This window comes from Cucurbita maxima, unplaced genomic scaffold (assembly GCF_002738345.1).
Source record: "Cucurbita maxima cultivar Rimu unplaced genomic scaffold, Cmax_1.0 Cma_Scf00216, whole genome shotgun sequence".
Classification (NCBI taxonomy): domain Eukaryota; kingdom Viridiplantae; phylum Streptophyta; class Magnoliopsida; order Cucurbitales; family Cucurbitaceae; genus Cucurbita; species Cucurbita maxima.
Genome location: NW_019272232.1, coordinates 36,572 through 62,878, shown reverse-complemented (window position 1 = coordinate 62,878; position 26,307 = coordinate 36,572). Strand labels below are relative to the sequence as shown.

General features: G+C 37.1%; 7 protein-coding genes and 1 pseudogene across 9 annotated transcripts in view; 3 read left to right on the top strand and 5 right to left on the bottom strand.

Moving 5' to 3' along the window:
* LOC111474027 (actin-related protein 9) overlaps positions 1–6,936 on the bottom strand; it is a 12,914-nt gene extending 5,978 nt beyond the window's left edge. The window contains exons 1-11 of the mRNA XM_023119289.1: positions 6,836–6,936; positions 6,688–6,760; positions 6,402–6,511; positions 6,255–6,314; positions 6,112–6,177; positions 4,641–4,737; positions 4,092–4,297; positions 3,636–3,756; positions 1,703–1,767; positions 563–652; positions 350–400 (exon numbers count right to left, since the gene is read on the bottom strand). Of these exons, the coding sequence (XP_022975057.1) occupies positions 350–400; positions 563–652; positions 1,703–1,767; positions 3,636–3,756; positions 4,092–4,297; positions 4,641–4,737; positions 6,112–6,177; positions 6,255–6,314; positions 6,402–6,511; positions 6,688–6,760; positions 6,836–6,844 (948 nt within the window). The 5' untranslated portion in view covers positions 6,845–6,936. The remainder of the gene's footprint in view (positions 1–349; positions 401–562; positions 653–1,702; positions 1,768–3,635; positions 3,757–4,091; positions 4,298–4,640; positions 4,738–6,111; positions 6,178–6,254; positions 6,315–6,401; positions 6,512–6,687; positions 6,761–6,835) is intronic.
* A 632-nt stretch (positions 6,937–7,568) lies between these two features.
* On the bottom strand, positions 7,569–10,358 carry LOC111474025. Its single transcript, XM_023119288.1, has 5 exons — positions 10,121–10,358; positions 8,762–8,876; positions 8,490–8,579; positions 8,069–8,167; positions 7,569–7,953 (listed from the first exon to the last, which is right to left on the bottom strand). Exons 1-5 carry the CDS (start codon positions 10,186–10,188, stop codon positions 7,852–7,854), a joined length of 474 nt encoding a protein of 157 aa, XP_022975056.1. The 5' UTR covers positions 10,189–10,358; the 3' UTR covers positions 7,569–7,851.
* A 1,408-nt stretch (positions 10,359–11,766) lies between these two features.
* On the top strand, positions 11,767–13,846 carry LOC111474023 (1-aminocyclopropane-1-carboxylate oxidase homolog 1-like). Its single transcript, XM_023119286.1, has 3 exons — positions 11,767–12,400; positions 12,485–12,806; positions 13,447–13,846. The coding sequence occupies exons 1-3, from the start codon at positions 11,856–11,858 to the stop codon at positions 13,693–13,695; spliced, it is 1,116 nt and encodes a 371-aa protein (XP_022975054.1). The 5' UTR covers positions 11,767–11,855; the 3' UTR covers positions 13,696–13,846.
* A 654-nt stretch (positions 13,847–14,500) lies between these two features.
* Positions 14,501–16,247, top strand: LOC111474031 (annotated as a pseudogene).
* Positions 16,248–16,296: 49 nt separating this feature from the next.
* Positions 16,297–17,788, top strand: LOC111474029 (1-aminocyclopropane-1-carboxylate oxidase homolog 1-like). 3 transcript variants are annotated; one of them, XM_023119291.1, is made up of 3 exons: positions 16,297–16,952; positions 16,997–17,619; positions 17,671–17,788. In XM_023119291.1, the coding sequence occupies exons 1-2, from the start codon at positions 16,393–16,395 to the stop codon at positions 17,601–17,603; spliced, it is 1,167 nt and encodes a 388-aa protein (XP_022975059.1). In that variant the 5' UTR covers positions 16,297–16,392; the 3' UTR covers positions 17,604–17,619; positions 17,671–17,788. The 3 variants fall into 3 exon arrangements, with proteins under 3 accessions (XP_022975059.1, XP_022975061.1, XP_022975058.1); XM_023119293.1 differs by having other exon boundaries at positions 17,018–17,788; XM_023119290.1 differs by having other exon boundaries at positions 16,997–17,788.
* Positions 17,789–18,147: 359 nt separating this feature from the next.
* Positions 18,148–20,512, bottom strand: LOC111474030 (1-aminocyclopropane-1-carboxylate oxidase homolog 1-like). The gene is made up of 3 exons (XM_023119294.1): positions 19,564–20,512; positions 18,926–19,247; positions 18,148–18,653 (listed from the first exon to the last, which is right to left on the bottom strand). The coding sequence occupies exons 1-3, from the start codon at positions 20,103–20,105 to the stop codon at positions 18,399–18,401; spliced, it is 1,119 nt and encodes a 372-aa protein (XP_022975062.1). The 5' UTR covers positions 20,106–20,512; the 3' UTR covers positions 18,148–18,398.
* A 672-nt stretch (positions 20,513–21,184) lies between these two features.
* On the bottom strand, positions 21,185–23,341 carry LOC111474032 (transcription factor bHLH104-like). The gene is made up of 5 exons (XM_023119295.1): positions 23,117–23,341; positions 22,901–22,972; positions 22,384–22,461; positions 21,954–22,116; positions 21,185–21,499 (listed from the first exon to the last, which is right to left on the bottom strand). The coding sequence occupies exons 1-5, from the start codon at positions 23,230–23,232 to the stop codon at positions 21,251–21,253; spliced, it is 678 nt and encodes a 225-aa protein (XP_022975063.1). The 5' UTR covers positions 23,233–23,341; the 3' UTR covers positions 21,185–21,250.
* Positions 23,342–23,738: 397 nt separating this feature from the next.
* Positions 23,739–24,943, bottom strand: LOC111474033 (RING-H2 finger protein ATL16-like). The gene has a single exon (XM_023119296.1). It carries the CDS (start codon positions 24,747–24,749, stop codon positions 23,778–23,780), a length of 972 nt encoding a protein of 323 aa, XP_022975064.1. The 5' UTR covers positions 24,750–24,943; the 3' UTR covers positions 23,739–23,777.
* Positions 24,944–26,307: the final 1,364 nt, after the last annotated feature.

Genomic DNA, 26,307 nt, shown 5'->3' with positions numbered 1-26,307 from the left:
TTTTTTTTTTCTGTTTTTTAAAATTAAGCTTGTTTGCGCACAAATTTTTTCTTGAGTTTTTCACCTACCTTCAAAACACATTTCAATTCTAATCCAAATATCAAAAACAAAAACAAAATCAAATTTTTAAAATACTTTTTTAGTCTTTAAAATTTGGCTTGAGTTTTTAAAAAGTACGTAATAAAGCAAGAAAATTAAATGTGAAAGTAGTGTTTTATAACCTTAGTTTTAAAAAATACAAACTGGTTACCGAATGGACCTAAACTTTTGTGTTCCCAGATTTTTTACACCATATTAATGATGACTTTCAACAAACAACGTAATTGTAGCAACTGAGAAACTACCCAACCTCTCCCCCGAAAGGCAAAGTCTTTGCTGTCGCAGGCAGAGCAACTCCATCCTAGACACCAAAAGATGAACAATTACAACAAGATCGCTGAATACTTAATACTTCAGGAAACACATCTACATTTCCAAACACAGACTAAATATTGTCTCTTAAAATATGAAAAACCAGTTACTTTTAAAAGTAAAAAAGAAGGTTAGAAAATACTGAATTTACCTCGATGCAAATAATTGTTGTCACCTGTGCTCCCATGTTGACAACACATGCTGAAGATAGTCCATTACCAAAAACTGCAGCAAGCCCTTCCTGCGACATCCAAAATTACGAAAATTGTCCATTTAACGAGGTAACCGCTAACAAATAGAAAGAAAAATTAACCATGTGATGTACAGAATTGAAGGACAGGAAAATTTGAATCAAAACATTCAGTTGTAGATCTTATTAAAAGCTTGGGTTTATTAATTACATCCATTTGATTTAGTTATTTTGCAAATCGTTTTCTTATTTCTTAAAATGCTTTCAAATACTCCCATTTGCAAAATATAAAAACCATACCTTTCTATTAAACCTTAACCTTTATTTTTAACGAAATCGAATCAAGTAGCTTATACCAACAATAACGTAGAGCATTATCCTATTAGAAGGTTCAAACGGACATGTTAGATCCCCTCTTTTTTGTAACAAGCAACATCTTGTATCTTATATCAAGCGGTTCAAACGGACATGTTAGATCCCCTCTTTTTTGTAACAAGCAACATCTTGTATCTTATATCAAGCATCATGCAAGCACTGTTAGGTGATAACTACAGTCTTCTTCACTTCTTCATGATTAGAAAGTTTTTATGTCATTAGCTCCCCTCAGAAGGGTTTTGGTTTTTTCTTCCCCTTGCCCTTAGGCTGATTTTTAGTTCTAATAAATACCCAGGTTTCTTATTTAAAAAAAAAAACAGTATTTCCACTCTAGGTTCACTATTCACCAAAAATGTCGCAGTCAAAGGCTTGGAAGATTCATGAACTCTTGCATTTTTTTTTTTNGGAAAAAAAAAAAAAAAAAAACACATTGAAGAGTTACAAAAGAATCAACAGGCCAAAAGCAAGGGCCAAAGAAAAAAAAAAATCAAGCCTACAAAAACAACAGCCCCAAACGGAACCCAATAGAACCTAACAAAGAAAAGGGTTCTAGTCCAAAAGAATAAGACGCATAGAATAATTATAAAAGTCATCATAGATGCCCAAAGCACGACATTAAACCACGTTAAAGACCAATCCTCCAGTATAAACTACAAGCATAAACATTGTAGAACGCATACTAAATAGTTTAAATGTCCGCATATTTGATAAAAACCATGCACTCACCTGATGAACCACTGCTGAACCAAACCGCAAATCTTGCAGTACCATAGTCAACATATCCTTTATTTCTGTTAGCACCAAGTAAAATTAGTTTTCTTTTTAAGTAATTATACGTGGAAGTTTTATTAAAGAGTACTGTCAAAAAAGCAAACAAAAGAACCACAGAGAAAAGACACGCACACAAGCTCACGTGTTCAAAGTATCACAAAGTAACATGATAAGAAGTTGGATAACTTCAATAAAATCAAAAGTTCCCAAGAAAAATGACGAAAAAGAATTAAGCAGACTAGAGAAGTCACACTTAAAAATGTAAAATGTCAAAGTTTAACTATGTAAATCCAACAATTAGGGTTTAGGGTTTAGGGTTTAGGTCAGGAATCCAAGACCAGCAAGTGACATTCAACTCTAAAATAATTTGATATATCTGCTCCATTACTTGTGCTAGGAAAAAAAAAATACATGAAATATCTTGTAGAATATGGATTTCTTGCATAACAATTGATGCCTATTTTGTGAGTTTTATTCTTCGAGAAATCATTCAAATTTTGAAGAAAAAAAAATTAATTTCCACGGTTAAATAATTTAGTCTAGTATTGGAAAAGAATAAAATCAGAAATGAATATGATTATATACTTGAAATCTAAGAAAATTATGCCCACACACATGAAGAGGTATCATACACAAATCTATATATAACTATGAAAATGCTATAGTTTTCATAAATCAATATGGTGATAAATGCTGGTCTTGGGCAAATAATGTGAATCTTCTCCAGCTCCAAACATATTTCCCATACCTTAGGGACCATAAAGTTAATTGGACGCTTAAATTCTATTTTATTTCTCGCCATTTCAAACCTTTCAAAAGTTCTGTTATACATCCACAATTTTATAGGAAAAACTATTTTAGCCCTTCATGTTAATTTTATGTTAACCATTGATATACATCCACAATTTTATAGGAAAAACTATTTTAGCCCTTCATGTTAATTTTATGTTAACCATTGAATAGAAATCTGGATCCACTTTGGGAGGTGGCACCCAACCCACTCTGGTAATAAATGGCAAAGATTAAAAATATTTTATGCATCCTTGAGGTACTAAAATCAAACAANCCACGGTTAAATAATTTAGTCTAGTATTGGAAAAGAATAAAATCAGAAATGAATATGATTATATACTTGAAATCTAAGAAAATTATGCCCACACACATGAAGAGGTATCATACACAAATCTATATATAACTATGAAAATGCTATAGTTTTCATAAATCAATATGGTGATAAATGCTGGTCTTGGGCAAATAATGTGAATCTTCTCCAGCTCCAAACATATTTCCCATACCTTAGGGACCATAAAGTTAATTGGACGCTTAAATTCTATTTTATTTCTCGCCATTTCAAACCTTTCAAAAGTTCTGTTATACATCCACAATTTTATAGGAAAAACTATTTTAGCCCTTCATGTTAATTTTATGTTAACCATTGAATAGAAATCTGGATCCACTTTGGGAGGTGGCACCCAACCCACTCTGGTAATAAATGGCAAAGATTAAAAATATTTTATGCATCCTTGAGGTACTAAAATCAAACAAGAGAAACTTTAGGGACCATAAAATGACCTTAACTTGGGCAAAAGAGATTGAAGTTTGTTATAAGATTCATTTCACCTTTTTCCTTAAGAAAGTCCTCGCCCACCTCAAGGTCTAGACTTTGGACACATCAAGTGTTTTCCTTATTAAGCTCACCCAAAGATTTCTACTTGCAACTTCTAAGTACGTTTACTCAAAGACTGTGACCCTTAGCCAATGGGGCCACCCATTAGAGCTAAAAACTTATTTCACTTGTCTTCATAATTTCTTGATTATCCAAGCAAGATTCACAAAATGATAAAACAGAAAAATCGTAGAGGTGAAAAGGGGTAATTCTTAGAAGTACCGCGGTTGTCAAATGTTTCAGGGACGACCAGAATAGCAGAATACAAGTTTCTTTCACTAAGAGGGATATGTAGTTTTTCTATCAAAATCCAGTCCCAAATAGCATGCAAGTCCTCAAGTACCTGAAATATACCAGATAAAACTTCAAAATAAAGTGACGCACTGATATCATAATTACAGAAAATATCATAATTACCATTATCTTCCCCCCAATCCCTGAAAACTAAACTTTTATCCAAGTGTGGTGGAATAAGTAGAATCGAAGTACACTTATGGATGTACATGTTGATTCAACTTAACTTTCCAAGACAATTCTTAAAAAAAAAAAGTAGAATAGACCATGTAACTTTCACCATTCATAAAACACAAGTTTTGGAAAGGAAGCTTAGACTATAAAACATCAAAACAATGCATTATAAAGAAACTACTGGCAAGAGATGCCCACATGAGACGGTACCTGTTGCATAGAGTAATGTTGTGAGATATTAAAGTGACCTCTGCGAATAGGCCGGTGTAGACAATATGGCTCAATGGGTGATATTTTAAGAGCATCCTCACCGCAAATAAACTGTCTATATTTGATTACACTAGGACTAAACTCCTTGGAATCAGTCTCTACATGCTGGTCCAAAGACTGGCTCACATCCTTGGAGCTTGAACTTTCTGCAAAAACAAATTATGCAGGTAGCTGAAGAACATATGATGTGCTATCAAAATACAATACTGAATCAATGGTGGAGATGTCAAAAAGGAAGAATATCTTCATAAACCCAGAAAGAAAATTTTTAAAAGAAAAGCCAGATGCGTGCTACAAATCTGTCTTGCAATACATGTTAAAGATCTGATGACAATGACAAGCCAGATGCATGCTACAAGCCCAGAAAGAAAAGTTTCAGGTTCGTTGGCATTCCAAATAAATATTAAGAAGTGCATGACACATCATAAAACCTTCATGCCTTCTAATGGAATTTGAAAAGACACAGAAAGTTGACTAAACGATTATTACCCACAGTGACTGACGAGGTAGGGTCCCTCTCATGTACGTCAGTCCAAGTAAAGACACTATCCCTCTTGCCATTATGATGTCCATCAATTCGTCCCATCTGTTGACCATTCACAGCAGAAGGAATNTCTGATGACAATGACAAGCCAGATGCATGCTACAAGCCCAGAAAGAAAAGTTTCAGGTTTGTTGGCATTCCAAATAAATATTAAGAAGTGCATGACACATCATAAAACCTTCATGCCTTCTAATGGGATTTGAAAAGACACAGAAAGTTGACTAAACGATTATTACCCACAGTGACTGACGAGGTAGGGTCCCTCTCATGTACGTCAGTCCAAGTAAAGACAGTATCCCTCTTGCCATTATGATGTCCATCAATTCGTCCCATCTGTTGACCATTCACAGCAGAAGGAATAAACACATTGTTTGCCAGTAAATTGCACCTAATTAGTGCCCATGCTCCTCTTCGTGAATTATTTTAGCAACCATCTAGTTGCCAGTAAATTGCACCTAATTAGTGCCCATGCTCCTCTTCGTGAATTATTTTAGCAACCATCTAGGGAGCTACTATAACATGTAGAATAGCTAAAATTTAGAAGGAAAGACAAAATAGAAGGTGGACATAAAAAGAACAATATTAAAAATTGAATGTCATGCAAGGAAACTTGTGATTATGGATTGAAGAGGTCATAAAAAGAACAATATTAAAAATTGAATGTCATGCAAGGAAACTTGTGATTATGGATTGAAGAGGTGAAGTAATTTATCTTCTTGTAAGGTAAAGTTAAGCATATCAATATAATCAAAAAAGAAATTTCCAAATTCATCCTAACGTTGGGCAAACTCAAGGCATAATAGATAGTTTCTTCAAATAAAAAGACAACTTGATTCAGGTACATAGAACCTCACTACTCTCATCAGTCCAAAAAACCACTTGCTAATTTGCTATTCTGCTTACTTTAACAGTATGCCTGTATGACACACAAAAGAACCGCACAAGAATAGACGGTAAGTGAAATTAAAAAAGTGAACCAATATGATCTTCTAATTATATTAGACAGAAAAATGATATTGTTAATGTTTCTACTTCCAAATGCAATTCCGTTGATCTAAATGAGCACAAAATAGTTTATAACGCATTTCTTCCAGTTCTTTAAACTACAGTACTACATTCTAAAGAGATGAAACATGAAAGCTCTCTTATACCACAAGTTGTGTATCATTGACATATATTTACCCTCCAGTTCTATTTTCTTTTTTTTTTTTTTTTTTTTGGCGACGAGGTACATTGCTTTCATTTAGATGAATGAGCATCGTCACTTCACTGGCCCTCATTAAAACATAATAGAAAACCAAAAAAGTACTTTCAAGTTGCAAATAAACTACAGCCAGAGATAGTTATATTACTGCAATAATAAGCAACAGATCTTAATCAACTTCGTTACCACTGAATGCAGATAACAGTGCCTACCTTACGCGGGAAAGAATTGTTAGCAACCTCTTCATCCAGAAACGGTATTTTTATCAACGAGGCAATCTAGAGTCAGACAAAAATGAATAACCAATGAATGATATATTCCATAAATGTGTATACAAAGCAGAAATGATACTCACAACATCATACGCCCTCTCTCGCTCCATGTGCTGTGCAGTTGTAACTTGTGAATTAAGCATCTGAAACCCCAGAAACAAACATTTCCGGTAAATGTTGATTGAAATCACATCGATAATGTTGTAAACGTCTTAAAACGAGTACTAAACCTGATCTTGAACACTTCTCTTGGGAACTTGATTGGTATAACGAGCAATGCAATGAGGAATATTAAAAGGAGCATCCTGCGATGCAAGCCCAATCCTAATATTTGCAGATCCTTCGCATCCAAAAAAAGTGCCATAACAATTAGATTGAAAAACACATACATACATACATATGATTAGCGCAATGAAAATTTGAGTCTACAAGCTGGAATTCGCGAGGATGAGAAGGAGAAGGAGAAGGAGAAGAAGCAGAAAACAAGTTTCTAAAAGAGAGACGAATTTGCAGTACCTGGATTTATCACTACCAAATTAGAACCTCGTTCGGAGATAAGTTGTGAAGGGACAACTGATTTTAGGTATTCCTGTTAGTGAGGAAACAAAGAAACAGTTGAGAAATGGTCGGAAGGAAGATGAAAATACAGAGCTCAGTTCCTTGCCCTTACCATGGCGATGGCGTTCGTCTATTTTGCAGTCTGCAGGACGCTGCAGCGTAGCCGAGCTGACCACACCCCAAGTTGGCGCTAATTACAAACGTACGGCGACTCTCGCTGTTAACGCCGTAACCAGTTCCAAAATTAATTCAAAATCAAATAATTAGACAGTTTTTTTTTCCTTTTATCTTTAAAATTCAATCAGAAATTCAGAATTTATAATTTGGATAAATAAGTTTTTTATTATTATTATTATGTTAAGTCATTCAATTTATTTTCCAGAAAGTAAAATAGCCGTCAAATTTGTATATGAAGCTTGTTTTTTTTATTCAAATAAATCGTTCCGAATTTGAATTTATAAATTTATAGAAACTATATTAACATAAAGTACAATTTTTAAAAAATAATTTTTCAAAATTATAAAAAAAAATCATAAATACTTTTTTTCTACTTCGCTCACACAAAAATCAGTTCGTAATTATTGAAACTTTAAAAAGTTAATTAAAATTAAAATATTTTTAGTGTATAATTTATTTGGAAGAAAATTATAACTTCCTGATATCTTCCATAAAACTAAGAAGAGATCAACTTCAAAGTAATCAACTTGAGTATAATTCAACTATCACTAAGTTTGAATCACCTCATTCTATACTATAACGTAATAGTATAACAGTAGATGGTAGAGAAGAAGATCGTAGAGGAGGCTTGTTCAACTGGTTGGTTCAAATACTAAGAAATCTGAGCTAAATAAGCACATCAAGCTAGCTCCTTTGTTAAAAAAAATTAGTCTAATTCTTTTATCCAAAGCACAAGTACAAAGACCTATTATGCCGCAGCTCAACTTAAACAATAACTCATCAGAAGACAATAATGAAGCAAAGTAAATCCGAGAAAAAGAGAACAGCCAACTACAAGAGAAGTAAATAACTGTTTGCATCAAATGGTGAAAATGTGTAAAAACCTAAGAACTGAATGCCAGACCAAATTAATCCGATCGCCGACCTGTTGCTTCTTTCACAAATCTAATACGTTTTTGTTTTCGGCGCCTTCTTTTTCGGTTGCCTCTTTGGAACTGTGTTCTTCATCCCCAAGAAGAACAGCAGAGCACCAAAAAGTGCAATGTGCTGGCAAGAAAAATAGGATTCCATAAGTTTTTTTTCTTTTTATTTCACAGGTAAACTGAGATGGATGATTTAAATGAAATCATGGGGGGAAAATTCAGAAAACATATGGACAAACCTGCAAGAAATCGCCAAGCAGGATACCGAAAAAAGGCTTCTGGAGGCTAAAGTTGAAGAAATCATAAAGAACCGGAGTGATTATAGCCAATTGCAGAAGCTGAAAGAGAAGGCAATATTTTCTTTAAAGACGTCCATAAATTTTTAGTAACACCGTAACAATCCAAGCACACAACTAGCAGATATTGTCCTCTTTGGGCTTTCCCTTTTGGACTTCCCCACAAGGTTTTTTAAAACGCATCTTCTAGGGAGAAGTTTCCAGACCCTTATAAAGGGTGTTTCATTCTCCTCCCCAACCGATGTGAGATCTCACAATCCACTCCCTTCGGGGCCCAACGTTCTCGCTGGTACTCAACCGATGTGGTATCTCCCTGACCACATTTATATTTGAGGCTAAAATTATGAACATGGTGAATCCTTACCAGGAGATAAGCTCCAACGCTGCTTCCAAAAACAAACAGAAGGCCTCCAATTCCTTTAAGAGATAAAGAAATGGCAACCAAGTGTGTGACCTGCAGAAATGATCAGAGTTTGAAAAAGAAAAGTCATTGCATACTCATATTGACAACATAAGTTACATAAGCTAAGCGCGCGAAGGTGTAGGCCAATTTCAGGCTCTTTTATGAAGTGGTGAATAAGAGAACGACAGACAAAAACTTTAGGCAAACAGATGGTTACAAATATATGGCCTTACATCAATATCAGGTATCGCTACCCCCAGCTTGGATGATAAATTTCTCCTCAAAACAGCTACCTTTGGAGACAATACCGCAGCCGCTGACCCACCATTGTTGCTAAACTCATTAAACCTAACCAATGGATGTATACAAAGTCAATACCAAAATAAGAGAGTTCTCGTTAGACGAAGCATTTTGCTAGAGATATTTACAAGTGTACTTAATAAATGCAGAGAATAACGTAGTTCTCAAGTGATAAAACTGTAACTATGGAATGCTTTCTCTAGAAAGTTATCTACGTCATCCTTGTCCCGTGGAGAGATTATGTTTAGTTAGTAAGGGAGTAGGCAGGGTGCGTCGCTCCCTTGCCCATCTTGTTAAAATTATTACCAAAAAAAATTATGAAAAGGTAGATATAAGAGGCAAACCAACATCCTACTGGTCTAAAGATTCAAGGAAAAGAACTTCTAATGTGCATGGAAAAAGTTGCATTCCCCTATAATCCCAAACAACCGTCTGCCTCTACTACATTTTAATGCAGCGATTCCTGAGTTCTTTGTTATTCATATTGGCTCTTATTGACTACTAAGCTAATCCGCCAAGGTCTTAAGTCCCCTGTTGATTAGGATCCAACAGTAACAGTTCATTTCTTCCACACTCCCATTCATTACTATAAGATTGAAAAAAGTGACTACATAATTAGCCAACGAAAAAAATTGATCCTCAAATTATGACAAGTCGAAGAAGACATAGCTAGAAATACCTAAAGTATCGAATTGGAGGATTGAAGATGTTCACTGCAATATATCCTCTATTCTTTCACTTAACATAGTTCATTCAAGTTGGATGGATAAAACCAATACCTTATCCCCTACAGAAATAATTTACCCTACAAATATAACCTTCTTCATATCAAAACCATCGCCCGAAATTGAATAAAATCACTAGCAAAAATGGCTCCTCATGAAAACGCTTTTAGACCCCATTCTCAACTAATGCCATAAAATGAATTGTTCAGACACAAAATGGTTCTTAATATCCATGACAATAAGAAATGAACCGTATATAAATCATTCTTAACCAACCCGTCTCAAACTACGAATCCGAGGTCAATTGAATGGCGCCCTAATAAATCTAGCCATTAGAAGTACTTGCCCGCAATTTATATGAATAAGAACCAGAATTCCATAACAGCAACACAATCCTAAGCATTTATAGGCAATAACAAAAACCCCAAAAACCTAATTCGGAAATTGAAGCAAGAGCAATGAAATATTGGAAACGGAAGAAACATATAGATCGAAATCTACAAATTAGAGATCCAGTCAATCGAGTGGGAATATGGGAAAACTAAACAGAAATAGAAGAAATTATACATTTGCCAAGCGGAGAGGATGAAGATGGAGGCAAAGAGGACCCGTCCAAGGAAGGAGAAGAACCCCATGTTTCTTGTTGCAGGTCCGAGGTTCAAGAACAGACTCCTGTTATGGATCGGCAACTCCTTCGCCTCCGACTATACGATCAAATTTCGAGGTCGCCTGTGCCTTAAATGGCCGCCTAGCTAGACCGACAGAATTGAAATTTCTAGTGTGAATTCTGGAATATACAACTGCGTTCAAATTCAAATTTGAAACAATTCGAATCAAATTAGATCTCTAAATCAAAAATCTTTTAAAATATTATTTCTCAATTTTGGATCGGGACTAATTTATTCTATTTTCATTTTTTTTTAATTGTGAGTTAAATTAAATGTTTATTATATTTTAGTATATATTTCATATATTACCTGAACTTTAATTTTATATATCAATTATATTTTAATTTTAAATATTTTTTAATTTTAATATTGTGTCTAGTACTAATTGATAAATAACCATGGTTGAAGATGAACGAAATGTGACAAAAAAAAAAAAAATAATGTGCTTAATAAAATAATTATTCTCGAATATCATACAATTCTTTAATAAAACTATATTTTTATAAATATATATATATATTTTTTTTATAATATGAATGAAAGTAACTCTATTGCCTATATTTTATATTGATTGTATACTTTAGTATTTATTCTATTTGGAATAATTAAAAAATGGAGAATATAGAGGAAAATTAGATTAGAAAACGACAAATAAGACTATGATAATTGGATAATATGATAAATTATTATTTTTTATTTATTTTCAACCATTTAAAAAATTATAAAAACGTGTACAAAATAGTTACAAAAGGAGGAGCTATTATTTAGCCACGCTGGAGGCGGTTGTGTGGTGACCAGTAGATGAACATGTGTTGTTGAATGATACAATTAATCATTTAGATATCATTTATAAAAATGAAAAAAAACAAACGAAAATACATCTTTCAATACGACAATAAATATTGGAGTGTTCATATATTCGAAGTAATGCGTTATGACTAATAAATATTTTATATTTAAATTTCATATAAATTTAGATATTAATATAATATTTATACGGAGTAAGATTTTTTTAAATAATTAAACTTTATAAAAAAAAAATAAAGGGTTGAACGGTAAACTTAATATATATACCCTTTTCATTATTGATTATTGATTTGAATTTGTGTATGAGAATATTATCTGGCGTGGAGCCTACCAAAACATAAATTAAACACATAACCCACATGCTTATTTTCACCGTTCTAAATTCTAAAACATTATTATTATTATTATCAGATGAATACGACAACTTGTCGTTGTTAATTCATATATTTGTTATAAGAGAATAACTTAATCTGCACGTTCTAATCGTAAAGAGAACTATGCCTCCAAAAATAGTTTTAATTATAAATAAATGAGAACAACCATATTAATTAATTTAATGTAGGGTTGAAATTCAATTACAAATATATTAAATACACGTTTCAATTTTTATGAAATTAAGTCTTAATAAAGGATCTACCTGCAAGTGGATAGATCTAGAATTTGTATTAAATTATTGTGTCTATAAATATGTGTATCAAATAAAAAATAAAAAATAAAAAATAATTTTTTTAGTGTCACAATGACGACGGAGAGAGAGTCCCTCTGTTCAAAAGGTTATCTTTATAAACACGGCGAATAATTTTTCATAAAGGAGGTGATCGGAAAAAATGGCGGTCGACGGATGCATCCTCACTCCGTTATCCAAAGTGGATGAAAACTACCACAGACCCACCGAGCTCAAAGCTTTTGACGAATCTAAAGCCGGCGTTAAAGGCCTAGTCGACGCCGGTATTACCGAAATTCCACGCATCTTTTACCAGCCACCGGAAGATTACCACTCCGACAACGTCACCGGCGAAACACCGTACAAAATTCCGGTGATCAATCTCGAACACGTGGACAGAAATTCCCTCAAACGCAAATTCACCATCGACAGAATCCGAGAAGCTTCAGAGAAATTGGGTTTTTTTCAATTGATCAACCATGGGATTCCGGCGGCGGTGTTGGAAGAGATGAAAGAAGCGGTTAAGAGATTTAACGAACAATTCACGGAAGTGAAGAAACAATACTACACTCGCAACACGACCAAGCCTTTGATTTACAATAGCAATTTCGATCTGTATAGCGCAGCCGCCACGAATTGGAGGGACACGATTGGTTACATAAGTGCTCCTGTTCCTCCCAATCCACAGGACTTGCCGGAGATTATCAGGTGGGTTTGATGAAAAACAGAGACACCCTTTTGAAATTTGAGCCTCTGGGTCTCTGATTTAACTTGTGATGTGTGTATTTGCAGAGATAATTTGGTGGATTACTCGAAAAGAGTGATGGAAATTGGGAATTTTCTGTTTGAATTGCTGTCGGAGGCTTTGGGGCTGAGCTCAAATTACTTGAAGGACATAGGATGCTGCGAGGGGCTGGCAATTGGGTGCCACTATTACCCACCCTGCCCGCAGCCACATTTGACACTGGGCGCATCCGAGCATAGTGACAATGTCTTCATCACTGTTCTGTATCAAGACCACATCGGCGGCCTTCAGATCCGCCACCAGAAAAAGTGGGTCGATGTGCCACCTGTTGACGGTGCGTTGGTCGTCAACATTGGAGAGCTTATGCAGGCAAGTTCCACTGTTTCTACGCCTTTTGTTTTCGATTTTTAATAGCATTTGTGTTAGAAACTACGACTTAGACTTACTGTAATAGTATGATATTATATGCCCCCTTAAAAAAAAAATCCATGAAAATTTATTCTTTATTTATATAAATTCATTATCATTCCTAAATTAGTCAAAGTGGGATCTCTCCCAACAATCTAGTATACAGTGTAGAGCCTCTCCTGAGGTCTGTAGAGCCTCTCTTGAGGCCTGTAGAGCCCTCAAACGGCCTCCCCTTAATAGAGGCTCAATTCTTTAGCTGTAATCCTTGAGCCCTCAAACAGTCTCCCGTTAATAGAAGCTCAATTCCTTGGCTATAGTCTTCGAACAAAGTACTCCCTTTGTTCGATACTTTAGTCACTTTTGACTACACATTTGAGACTCACAATTCTTTGGTTAACATTTGAGGATTCTATTGACATGACTAAGTTTAGTACATGATTCTTATACCATTTTAGGAATCACTAATCTGTATAATATTGTTCACCGGTGACTTAGACTTGAGCTTTCCAAAAAACCTTATATCAATATGGTTTTTAAATTAGTGAACGTGGGACTCTCTCCCCTAACCATCCGACAAATGGGGTGTTGTTTTGTAGTGCAGTTGATAACAAATGACAGATTCATAAGCGTGGCGCATAGGGTATTGGCGAAGCAGGAGGGTCCAAGAATCTCAGTGGCGAGCTTTTTTAGTACGCTTTATTTGCCGAACTCGAAACTCTATGGACCCATAAAGGAACTGTTATCGGAAGAAAATTCGGCCAAGTACAGAGAAACCACAATCAGAGACTTCCATCTCCAGTATCGTGCCGATGGGCTTGGGACTTCCTCACTGCAGCATCTCAAGCTTTGACTACAATAATAATTCATCTACTTTTCGTGCTTTGTTTAGTTTACCACGTCTAATCTTCTAGTTAACTTATATATTGGACCGTGTTGTTGTGGATCAATATGTCCTAATTTGATATCATTTAATGTTAAGTTGCTATAAGATTCAATTCCGACTTTACGTGTGTCTTGAGGAGAGGTTTCCACAACCTCATAAATAATGTTTCGTTCCCATCTTCAGCCGACGTAGAATCTCACAATCTACCCCCTCGAAGCTCGTGCGTCTTCGCTGGCACTTGTTCCCCTCTTCAATCGATGCGTAATCTCACAAAGACTTGGTTGATTACCATTCTTTATAAGCCGGTTTGAATATTAAATGTTCGAAAGGCCAACATCTAACCTTCAAAATAAATGTGTTGACTTTTAGGTTAACAACAAGACTTTACTCTTTGATTAGTACGACACAAGAATTTGTAAATTTTAATAATGTTGAATAAAATATATTATTGTTTAAATTATTAATTGATGGATTGACTTTAGTGGATAAAGAAGATAGGTGGATACATTGAATAGGAATTTGAGGACAAAGCGACGTCGTATTTGAAAGCAAACACATAAAATATTAAAAAAAATAAAAAACAAACCACGTGCTTATTTCCACTATTTCCATTTAAAAGAAATGCATTATTTAACGATGAGTTGGTCAAACACGCCAACTCCGTAGAAAAAAAAATGAATTAAATTATAATTTATAAAATTGGTCTTGAAAAAATTGATAAATATTTTAATAAATATATATTTAGGATTTTTAAGCATTAAATTATCCCAATCACAAAGGGATGACATCATAAGCTAAGCGAGCGATCGACAATGGCGGTTGCAGCGACAAGAATCCTGACGCCGGCATCCAAAGCCGACGAAAGCTACCACAGACCCACTGAGCTCAACGCTTTCGACGACACTAAATCCGGCGTTAAAGGTTTAGTGGACGCCGGAATTACTGAAATCCCTCGAATCTTTTACCTGCCACCGGAGTCCAACGACTCCGGCCATGTTTCCGACGAGACCCAAATCCATATTCCCGTGATAGACCTCGACCACATCGTAAAAACGCCGCTCAAACGAAAATACGCCGTCGACAGAATCCGAGAAGCTTCAGAGAAATTCGGGTTTTTCCAATTGATTAACCATGGGATTCCGGTGAGTGTTCTTGAAGAGATGTGAAAGATGGGGTTCGGAGATTTCACGAACAGGACGCAGAATTGAAGGCACAATACTATAGCCGTAACCTCACGAAGCCTCTGATTTACACTAGTAATTTCGATCTGTATTCCGCTCCGACCACCAATTGGAGGGATGCGTTTCGGTATATAAGTATGCTGATTTTGGACCCAAATTCTCATAATCCGAAAGATTTGCCGGAAATTTGCAGGTAAGTATGCTGATTTTGGACCCAAAAAAAAGACCCTTTTAAACAGAGGTTCCTCTGTTTTGTGCAGAGATATTCTGGTGGATTACTCGAAACGAGTGATGGTGATAGGGAAATTAGTGTTTGAATTGCTGTCGGAAGCTCTGGGTCTGAATCCAAATTACTTGAACGGTGTAGACTGCGGCGAGGGGCTTTCTCTGGTTTGCCACTATTACCCACCATGCCCACAGCCGAATTTGGCCATTGGCACATCGGAGCACACTGACAATAGCTTTATCACTGTGCTGTTGCAAGACCACGTCGGGGGGCTACAGATTCGCCGTGAGAACAATTGGGTGGACATTCCCCCAGTCGCCGGAACTTTAGTCGTCAACATTGGAGATCTTACGCAGGCAAGTTTCTTCGATGATATTGTCTATTTTGAGCATACTAACAAAGTATGCTAGAGAGCCTTCAATGAGGTCTAAGAAGCCCTCTAACAGCCTCCCTTCAATTGAGGCTCGACTCTTTCTCTAGAGTCCTCAAACATAGTACACCCTTCCGACACTTGAGTGAGTCACTTTTGAAGGTATTTGAGGATTCTATTGATATGACTAAGTTAAGGGCATGATTATAATACCATGTTACATATCACGACTCTCCACAGTTGTATGATATTGTTCATTTAAGCATAAACTCTCTTATCTTTTTTAGATTTCCTCCCAACAATCAAGTGATCCTTTCCAATAATCCTCAACAATTTATGCCCACAACTCTAATTGGGTTAGGTTTTGGGTGCAGCTAATAACGAACGACAAATTCACAAGCGTTAAACACAGGGTTCTGGCAAACAAAGAGGGTCCGAGAGTATCAGTGGCGGGGTTTTTCTCCCCGCCGATTTTGTCGACCTCCAAAGTGTATGGACCTATAAAGGAATTAGTATCAGAAGAAACTAAACCAAACCTTGTTTCATGGTGGCGTTGTCAACCTAATAGTTTAGGTTACATATTTAGAATTGACATGATTGATATATTATGAAGTGATTCAAATTTGAAACGAGTGTTCTTACTTAAAATATCTATTAATAATAGGTTAGTCTAGTTAATCTGAATCTGGCTTTTCATTTTTTATCATTTGGAATCTGATTTCTATCCCATTGTAACACAAATTATTTAAAATTAAAAAAATAGATAACAAAAATTTGAATTGGTCAAAATTGTGTCAATTTTAATGAGACCAACATTTTCCTTCAAGCTTTGATTTTTCTTTATATGTGGTTTGCAAAGTGGTTCAACCCAAGATAAGATATAGACAATGGCGGTTGCAGCGACAAAAGTCAATACACTCAACCTAACTCCGGTGTCCAAAGCCGACGAAAGCTACCACAGACCCGCCGAGATCAAAGCTTTCGACGACACTAAATCCGGCGTTAAAGGTTTAGTAGACGCCGGAATTACTGAAATTCCTCGAATCTTTTACCAGCCACCGGAGTCCAACGACTCCGGCCATGTTTCCGACAAGACCCAAATCCATATTCCAGTGATAGACCTCGCCCACATCGGCAAAACGCCACTCAAACGAAGATACACCGTCGACAGAATCCGAGAAGCTTCAGAGAAATTTGGGTTTTTCCAATTGATTAACCATGGGATTCCGGTGAGTGTTGTTGAAGAGATGAAAAATGGGGTTCGGAGATTTCACGAACAGGACAGGGAATTGAAGGCACCATACTATTCTCGCAACATAATGAGGCCTTTCATTTACGTCAGTAATTTTGATCTGTATTCTTCAGCCACCACCAATTGGAGGGATACGTTTCGGTATCTAAGCGCCCCAAATTCTCACCAGCCGCAAAAGCTGCCGGAAATTTGCAGGTAAATGAGCTAATTTTGGACCCTAAAACGACCCTTTTTAACAGAGATTCCTCTGTTTTGTGCAGAGATATTCTGGAGGATTACTCAAAACGAGTGATGGTAATTGGGAAATTAATGTTTGAATTGCTGTCGGAGGCTCTGGGTCTTCCTCCAAATTACTTGAACGACATAGACTGCAGCGAGGGGCTTGCACTTGTATGCCACTATTACCCACCATGCCCACAGCCGAATTTGGCGATCGGCACATCGGAGCACACCGATAATGACTTCATCACTATTCTGCTGCAAGACCACATCGGCGGCTTACAGGTTCGCCATGGGAACAAGTGGGCGGACGTTCCCCCTGTCGCCGGAGCTTTAGTCGTCAACATCGGAGATCTTTTGCAGCTAATAACGAATGACAAATTCAAAAGCGCTAAGCATAGGGTTGTGGCGAACAAGGAGGGTCCGAGAGTGTCAGTGGCGGGGTTTTTCTCCACGTTTGGTTTACAGACCACCAAAGTGTATGGACCCATCAAGGAATTGGTATCAGAAGAAAATCCTGCAATATACAGAGATACCACAATCAAAGACTTCAATATCCAGTTCCATTCAAAGGGCATTGGAACTTCTGCTTTGAACCACTTCAAGCTCACCCAAGCACATGTTTAATTAGTAGTTCATAAAGATAGTTTATGGTTTTAATATGTTGGATCTCTATCGTGATTCGATAAATCCCCTCGTGTTCTGCCACAAGAACTTGGAGTTCATATAGTACTGAATGTAAGGTAATGTTATTATTCTTGCTCAAAGAACCGACTGAATGTCACGATAAAATCCATGAAAACACTTTTCCATGGTTTTTGTGGTACAAGCTACGACTCCAAGAATATAAGGAGTTTGTCCCGCTCGACCTTGTCCGGTTGACAAGCTACGTCTTTACATACGCAGCAACGTTGTCTTGCATGCAAGGTCGGGTGGTCACATCGACAATTTTGTGCCTAATCTAGCCAAAATTTATATACAGGATGTAGTGTGGCGAGTCCTCTTCCGGTCGTGGTGTAATTTCACCACGGTGACAACCTCCTCTACAATGGGATAATCGAGTTTGGAAGTTTCGGAGCAATTACTCTTAAGGATGTACATCTTTGGCTAAATGATTAATTAATCTTCAATAGACAAAAGGCCTAGAAAGAACGGACCAAACACCGCAAACTAGTCGTTATTGAAGTCACCAGTTCCATAATTTCAAGTAATTGATACGGGTCTCGAATTCATTCGAGTTATTGGCTTGTCTAACCTAGCAACACTCACAAGTCACTTATTCATCAGTTTCATAAGAATAAATTCTTACTCGTAATTACTTGTTTAGCCAATTAGTCATAATGTTTAGGCCTAATAGCCAACTGGGAAGAAGATTGCATCATAAACAACACAAGCTTATAGGTAATTTGAATGAGTATGTAATCAAAGCCTGAAATGTGGGAGAGTAGAGGTCCCATCCAACCCTTTTTCTGCATAGTAGAGATTGTATTCCTGAACGGTGATTTCTCTGTACTTGGCACGATTTTCTTCCGACAACAATTCTTCGATGGGTCTATAACGTTTGGAGGTCGGAAGAGGCCCGGTGGAGAAGAAACTTGCCACTGATACTCTTGGATGACCCTCGCTGTTCGCCAACACTCTGTGCTCCGAGCTCACGAATCGATCATTCGTTACCAGCTGCAAAAAGGAACCCAAACCCGTAATTTTCCTTAAACTTTATGTATCTAGGGGATGTTGTTGTTGAGGATTGTTGGGAGAGAGTCCACGTTGACTAATTTAAAGGATGATAATGGGTTTAAAAATAAAGAATACATTTCTATTGATACGAGATCTTTTGAGGAAATCCAAAACAAAGTCAAGAGAGCTTATGCTCAAAGTGGACAATATCATATCATTGTGAAGATTTGTGATTCCTAACCGTTATCTACCATAGAAAGTCAAAAACTTGCCTGTAATAAGCTGCCAACATTGACGACGAGGGCCCCCGGAACGGGAGGAATATCCACCCATTTGTTGTGTTGAAGCACTTGAAGACCTCCGATATGGTCTTGCAGCAGGACGGTGATGAAGGTATTGTCGGAGTGCTCGGTGGCACCAATGGTGAGTTCGGGCTGAGGACATGGCGGATAATAGTGGCAAATAAGAGCTAGTCCCTCGTTGCAGTCCAAGTCAAGGAGATGGGTTGATTTCAGACCAAGAGCCTCCGAAAGCAGCTCAAATATCAATTCTCCAAGCTTTGCTATTTCTTTTGAATAATTAACCAAAATGTCCCTAGTACGAGAAGAGATTATGCTCGAAGTGAACAATATCACATCATTGTAGAGATTCGTGATTACTAACATAGTATCAGAGTTATGCATTTAACTTAACCATGTCAATAGAATCCTCAATGTCGAACAAATAATGTACTTTGTTCAAAGACTATAAAGAAGGAGTCGAGGGAGGCTATTCGAAGGCTCCATAAGTCTTAGGGGAGGCTCTACAGTATACTTTTTATGAGGTATTTTGGGAGCAAAACAACTCGAGCTTATATTCAAAATAGACAATATCATACTATTGTAGAGATTCGTGATTCTTTAACCCTTACCTGCAAACTTCAGGTAGGTCCTGCGGGCGGGGAGAAACAGGGGCCATCAAAGTAAAGAAAGTGTCCCTCCAATTGGCCGCCGGTGCGCTGAACAGATCGAAATTACAATTGTAAACAAACGGCGCCGTGGTGTCTCGTGTGTAATATTGCTTCTTCACTTCACTGTCTAGCTCGTAAAATCGACGCACCCCATTTATGACCTCCTCTTGAAGCGTCGCCGGAACTCCATGGTTTACAGCTTGAAAAAAGCCCCACGTCTCTGAAGCTTCCCTGATTTTATCCACAATCTCTCTGCGTTTGAGGGGATCTTTGTCGACGTCTTCGAGATCCACCACCGGAACGCCGAGATGGGTTTCGACGGAACTGGAATCGTCAATTTTGGGTGGGCGGTAGAATATTCTTGGGATCTCGACAACCCCGGCGTCGACTAGGCCTTTGACGCCGGCCTTAGTATCATCGAAAGCTTTCAGTTCGGATGCTCTGTCAAAGGCATCGTCAAGTTTGGAGACAGGCGTGAGGTTCACTTTGTCGACGGCCACCATTTTGCTTCTCCGGTGAAAGTTCAGAGTTCAAATTCTGTGGAGTTTTATCGAAAAGGATGGATTTTTAATGCTGAATTGCCCAACGAAGATAAATTTGTGGGGTCATGATGTGAAATGGTATTCAAAATCGAAGTCCAATCATGTGAGAGATCAAATATAGCCGAAGATTAAGAACCACTCATGGAAACAGAAGAATTTTCAAATGATAAGCGTGGAATTTGAGGTTGCAATAACTGATCCTTTTCCTCACTGACTCCTACTCCTACGTTGATCCAACCTTTTAATTCTTTAACCTATGTACGATTGTCTTAGCATACAAGTCGGTGTTCCTAGCTCGCACGATACTTGATGCACACTTCATTTGAGATTAGGTCATTGCTCAACATATTAAAATTTGGCATCTTCTGTAACAATCCAAGCCCACCGCTAATAGATATTACCCGCTTTTGTCTGCTACATATCACCGTCAGCCTCACGGTTTTAAAACGTGTCTGTTAGAGAGAAGTTTCTACACTTTTATAAGGAATATTTTGTTCTACCCTCCAATCGATGTGGGATCTCACATCTTCCTTCTGATCATGATCAGATTGTTTTTATCTCAACATCGATCATCAGTTTCTTCGAGGGGGCAGAGGCTCCACCAAATGAACAAGAAAGTCTATTATTCAATACCAATGCATTCAAAAGTTCAACCCACAAAGTTAAATCCATTTACTAAAAGAACAAAACGAAGCTATAATCACGAAACTACCCTACTTGTTTTCTGTGATACTATATCATATGATCTATCTCAATTTAGAAGCTACTCCAACAGGGATTAGGCTTTTGCTTACTTTTTCCAACTTTCCTCTGGATCCAATTTTACTCTGAACAATGAAGTAAGTGGATAAACTAAAATTGGTCAACAAATTTTAATTAATATTGATCTAAACTGAATATCACAAAGATAATGGACATTGAGTTGAAAATAAATAAAAAGAGGATCAAACAGTAGTTCTTGCAAATTCTGCTTCAATTTAGCAACTAAGGAGTTTTAAAGACAACTAAGGAAATGTGTTGAGAGAAATATTTGCAGCATGTTGGTGAACAAAAATGGATGAATGAAAGAAAGTGATATTTTATTCGTTTAAAGATGGCAAAACTAACTAAGCAGCAGGAGGCCTGAGCTCATGATCTTGAGATGTATCACATACTGATGGAGGAAGATATGGCCACATTGGTATCAAACCATAACCAGGAAAAACAGCCATCTTACCTGGAGCAGCATGATATGCAGCAGGATGACCTGGGATAAGCCCTGGAGGTGGAATGGCTATAGATTTCAACTGTTGCTCGATTCTTTCTTTGTCTTCCTTCAAAATTGTTTTCTCCTTCCGAAGATCATTCTTCTCTGCCTGTTAAAATCAAGCAAAAACACTTTGAACTGATGCTGAGAGATCACAAAATTTCCAAAATATACTAATTGACATGTCACTAAACATCACAACCTTTTTAATTAGATACAATACAAGCCAGAAGCATTTTGATCGAGTTACCGATAAACTATCCCAAATACATGAAGTATGTTACAGCAAAATAGCATAATTACTTGCAGAGAAGTTCACGCAAGAGGCGGCTCCGTTTAAGTCATACAAATATTAAAGATGCAAGACGTCGAATATAAAATTCAGTTAACCACAATAATTTTTAAAAAAATGGTTGAAAGAACATGCCTTAATAGAAAGAAATCAAATTTTTAATGGGAAAAAAGTTATATAAAGATAAATATAGATACAATAGCAGGGTATAGTGCCATGCACGTTTCATCGATAATATGAACCTAATCGAACTTCATATATGATAGCTAACCTTTAAACACTCCACTTCTTCCCGTAGCTTTTCGTTAGTTTGTTTGAGCTCTTCAGCTTCAGTCTTGAGTTGATTCAACACTCTAATGGCATCATCAAGTATGGCAGGCTTGTTAGTTTTGGCAGGTCTATCAGGTTCTAAAGCATGGCTCAAATCTAGAAACCTTCACAAATCACCAACAAAAACGTTACGGCATGTCCTGAGAACAACTGAAAGAAGCATTAAGTTATTCCCTAAAATCCACAGGAAGTGCAAAGTCCAAACAGATAATAATAACCTTGAACTCTCTTGGATAGAAAAAACATATCATACATAGATCATAAACACCATTAGACTTGTCCTCCCAATATCATCATCATAATCAAACAAAAGAATGAAAAGAAGAAGCAGGTAAAATTGCAAAAGAGTTGGATAACAGAAAAATGCTTGCCTATCATTTAATCTCCCTCTCCGCAACCTCTCGCGACAAGCTTTAGAAGTTGGTCCAGTGCACGGCTCATCTCGCACCCTAAGAAATTCCAAGCAGGAAAATTACAGGTAGATGTAACTAAAAATTGATAGAAAAAGTTCAAAAACATCACCAGAAAGTTAATCCTATAACAACAAATCGCTTATTGACTAACAAAAGAAAAATGATACCAAAATCAAGAGAACCATAGATTATGCTTATTTCCCAAGATGCTAATTCCTACTGAAAATGGCTATATCCACAACCGGAAAGCACAATTTAGATACAATTGATATTCCAACTCTGTAAACAATAATATGGTCCGATTCATGAACAAGATATTGACAAAACACTTGCAATATTTCACCGAAACCAGAACTAAGCGCCAGTGTCATGAATTTTCTTTACTGAAGAAACGCACATCACCGATATCAGTTCGTGAACATCCACATTTTTAAAGATTAAAAAAAGCCAATAACGCTCCAAGCAAAATACCTACCTCTTCCGCAAACAATCGGTTTCTTCAGATTCAACACGCCCGTCTGAAACACCCGTATCCGCACCACCATCCCTGCAAACGGAACAAAATCCCCAAATTCGTTAACATGCTCCATTCAATCAACCACAAACGAAACAGAGACAACAAAATCCACAGTTGATTCAAAAAGAGAGGAAACGAAAAACAATGCAGTAACTGATGTATTATTATTACTACCTGAAATCATTAGGCAGCCATAGAGGACCGAGCGAAGGGCTAACAGTGTTGTCGGCGTCGGCGAACAAGGAGTAATCAAGAAAATCCGAACAGCTCGGGTCCTCCAATGGATCCATCTGATTTGAATCAAATCTTCGTCGACTGCAACTCCCCTCCAAATTGGAATCTCATTCAGCGACGAAGATTTTGGGAAATGAAAAAGGAAGGGATTGAAAAGTCCTTGAAAATTTCGGAACAGACAATTAAAAAATAAAAATAAAAAAACAAAAAGATGAGGGCGGATTGAAACACCCAATAAGAAATGAACACGTGTATCGCACATTAACCTGTTTAGTAGAAGGAATCTTAATTAAAGCTAATTTAACCCAGATTTAAAACCTTAACTTTAAACAATAAATTTTAATTTTAATTTTTTTTATATAAATCTATATAACAAAAAGAACATATTATTAGAATATTTTATATTTAATTAGTAATTTGAAAATAAAATAAAATCCAAAAAATAATAATAATTAGATCTTGAGGCTTTTGAGCAATAATTTTGATAATGATGATTGTTTAAAGAAAAAAATTAATCAATAAATACATAAAAAGCTTTCAATCTTTTGATTGAATCTCTCTCGTAATCCTAACACTTTCTATAATATCTTTTGAATTCTCTCTAACTCTCTTCCAACCGCACCGCCTGAACTTCAACGCCATTTCTGCAACTCATCCCATTCCCAAACGAAAACAGAGACCTCCTCCCTCTTCCATTACACCCATCGCCGCCGGGGCTCGCCGTACTCCCACGCAGCGCCGCCTGCACTGCCAAATACATCTGTCGTTCCGCCGACGAGTCCATCGAAACCGACCGTCTAATGGGCTGAACACAAAACCTCTCGTCTTTCTCTCTAGTGTCAATCCACTCATCTCCTAAACTCGTCACTTTCTGCAGCTTCCACCGCTTCTTCCCCTGTTCCAATTTTCCGGTTGTCGCCGGACATTCCCCTGAATTTGGCCGTTCTTGTGACAATTGGCCAGATGGGTCGTTTCTAATCCCACCCAATTCAATTACTACGAAGTCTCTTTCATTTCCACCGCCGATTGGTTCCGCCGGCGAGGAGGTTGGCAGAGGAAATCGATGAAACAGAGCAGAGCTCGAAATGGTGGTTCGACATAACGGGCAATTGGGATTATTTTGCAGCCAAATATCGATGCAGTCAATGTGAAAAAGATGTGAACAAATGGGAATAATTCTCACCGTTTCATCCTCTCCAAATTCACTCAAACAAACAGAGCATTCCGACGAGGTTTTTCCTCTGGCTATTGAATTCTTGTATTGAACTAAAGGGATTGATCTAATGACCGATTCGTCGAGACCCCTGGTGTCAATGGGCGGAGAATGAGTGTTGGGGGCTGGACGCCGCCGCCTCGAGGAGAGGGAGAGACGACGGAGAAGATCGATGCGGTGCCAGTTGAGGCAGCAATTGATGACGAAAACGTAGTAGCTGAGGAGCAAGAAGGCGGTGGCGAGAATTCCGATGATGGCAATGGCGATAATGGGGAAGCTGGTGGAGTCAGAATGGGAAGGATTTGGCGGCGGAAATGGAGGAAGGTATTGAGAAGATTTGATTTGGGGGAAGAACTCCATGGATAGATCTTGAATGGGAAGCGAAGGGAAAACCTAATTGGGAATAAATGAGGTTGGAATTTTGAGTGGAAATGAGCTGGAAGTTGGGGTTTACAAAAAGGGGGAAAAAACCACTGGAGACTCAGTGTGACAGTACATTGTAGTTGGTGAGTTTTTGCTCTGTTTTTTCCCCCTCTTTATTTATTAATCCAATCCCTCACTTCCAAACTATATAATATTACAATATTCTTCTTCTTCCACTTATTTTAATTTATTTTTAATAAACTCATAAAGTTCAAGTTTTTTCACCCCTTGTTACAGTCGTATTTTAATGGCAGCCGACTTGCGATTCCTACCAACAAGTGAGTTAAGTTTATTCGTTCTTGTGTCGCTACAGCCAAACTATGTATGCTCAGGCCTTTGGCTCTAGTTCAAGAAGTGAGTTTTTAGAAAATGGGGGGCATGGATGTTATATGGGAATGTAACATGTTTGTGAAATTTTAAATTGGTTGGAGAGAGGAACAAAATATTCCTTATAAAACCTGAGGCTGATAACAATAAGTAACCGGCCAAAACAAACAATATTTGTTAGCTGTGGGCTTGAACAGTTACAAATGGTATCGGAGTCAGACAACGAGTGGACCAGTAAAGACGTTGGATGCCTAACGAGATAGATTGTTAAATCTCACATCGGTTGGAAAGATAAACTGAGAATTTTTTATAAGGATATGAAAACTTATCACTGTTAGACACTTTTTACAACTGTGACACTGACAACCATACGTAATGGGCCAAAGTGGACAATATTTGTTAGTGGTGTGTGGTGTGTTGGTGAGGACGTTGGGTTAATGGTGGAATTGTTATAACGGTGTGAAAACCTCTCCCTTGGTCCACAGGTGGATTATGAAATCTCACCTTGGTTGGAGACGAGAATTCAGTCTCTTAATTAAACACACGCTTTCATATTATTATTTGATTTACTTTTGTGGGGAAAAAATAAATAATTTCATAATGATTTGAGATAATTAAATTATAAAGTTTGAAACGTGGCAGAAATAAAAGCGAATTTTACGGGAAAATAAAATAATTTGGTAAATGCCACGTGGGGAGTCGGTAAAAATACATGAAATTTTATTTATTTATTTATTTAGAGTAATTTAAATGGAACTTTTTCCCCTATTTCATGGGTACTAACAAATATACAGTTTTTCCCCCTTTTTTCATGGATCAGGTTATTGGATAATACCAAAATTTTAAAGATAAATTTTGCACCACACCCACGTGGCACTGAACCCAGGAACATGGAGGTTGGCAGGGGGACTCACGTGCTGCCACGTTCTCAAATCTCAACTGGTGGAGCTTCCAACTTGGCAAAAGCAGTCAACGCTTTTGACTCGCTAAAACCAAATTCAGACATGTCAGTTAATAACCAGATTAAGGCAGTCAATCTTGCCAACTAACGGCCCACGATTGCTTCTATAAACCTCCATGGGCCTTGACTTCGTCAAAACGACACGTCGTCCACTTTCCTCTTTCTAGAACAAAACAAATCTGTTCTGTCGTTTGAAACTTTCGACAT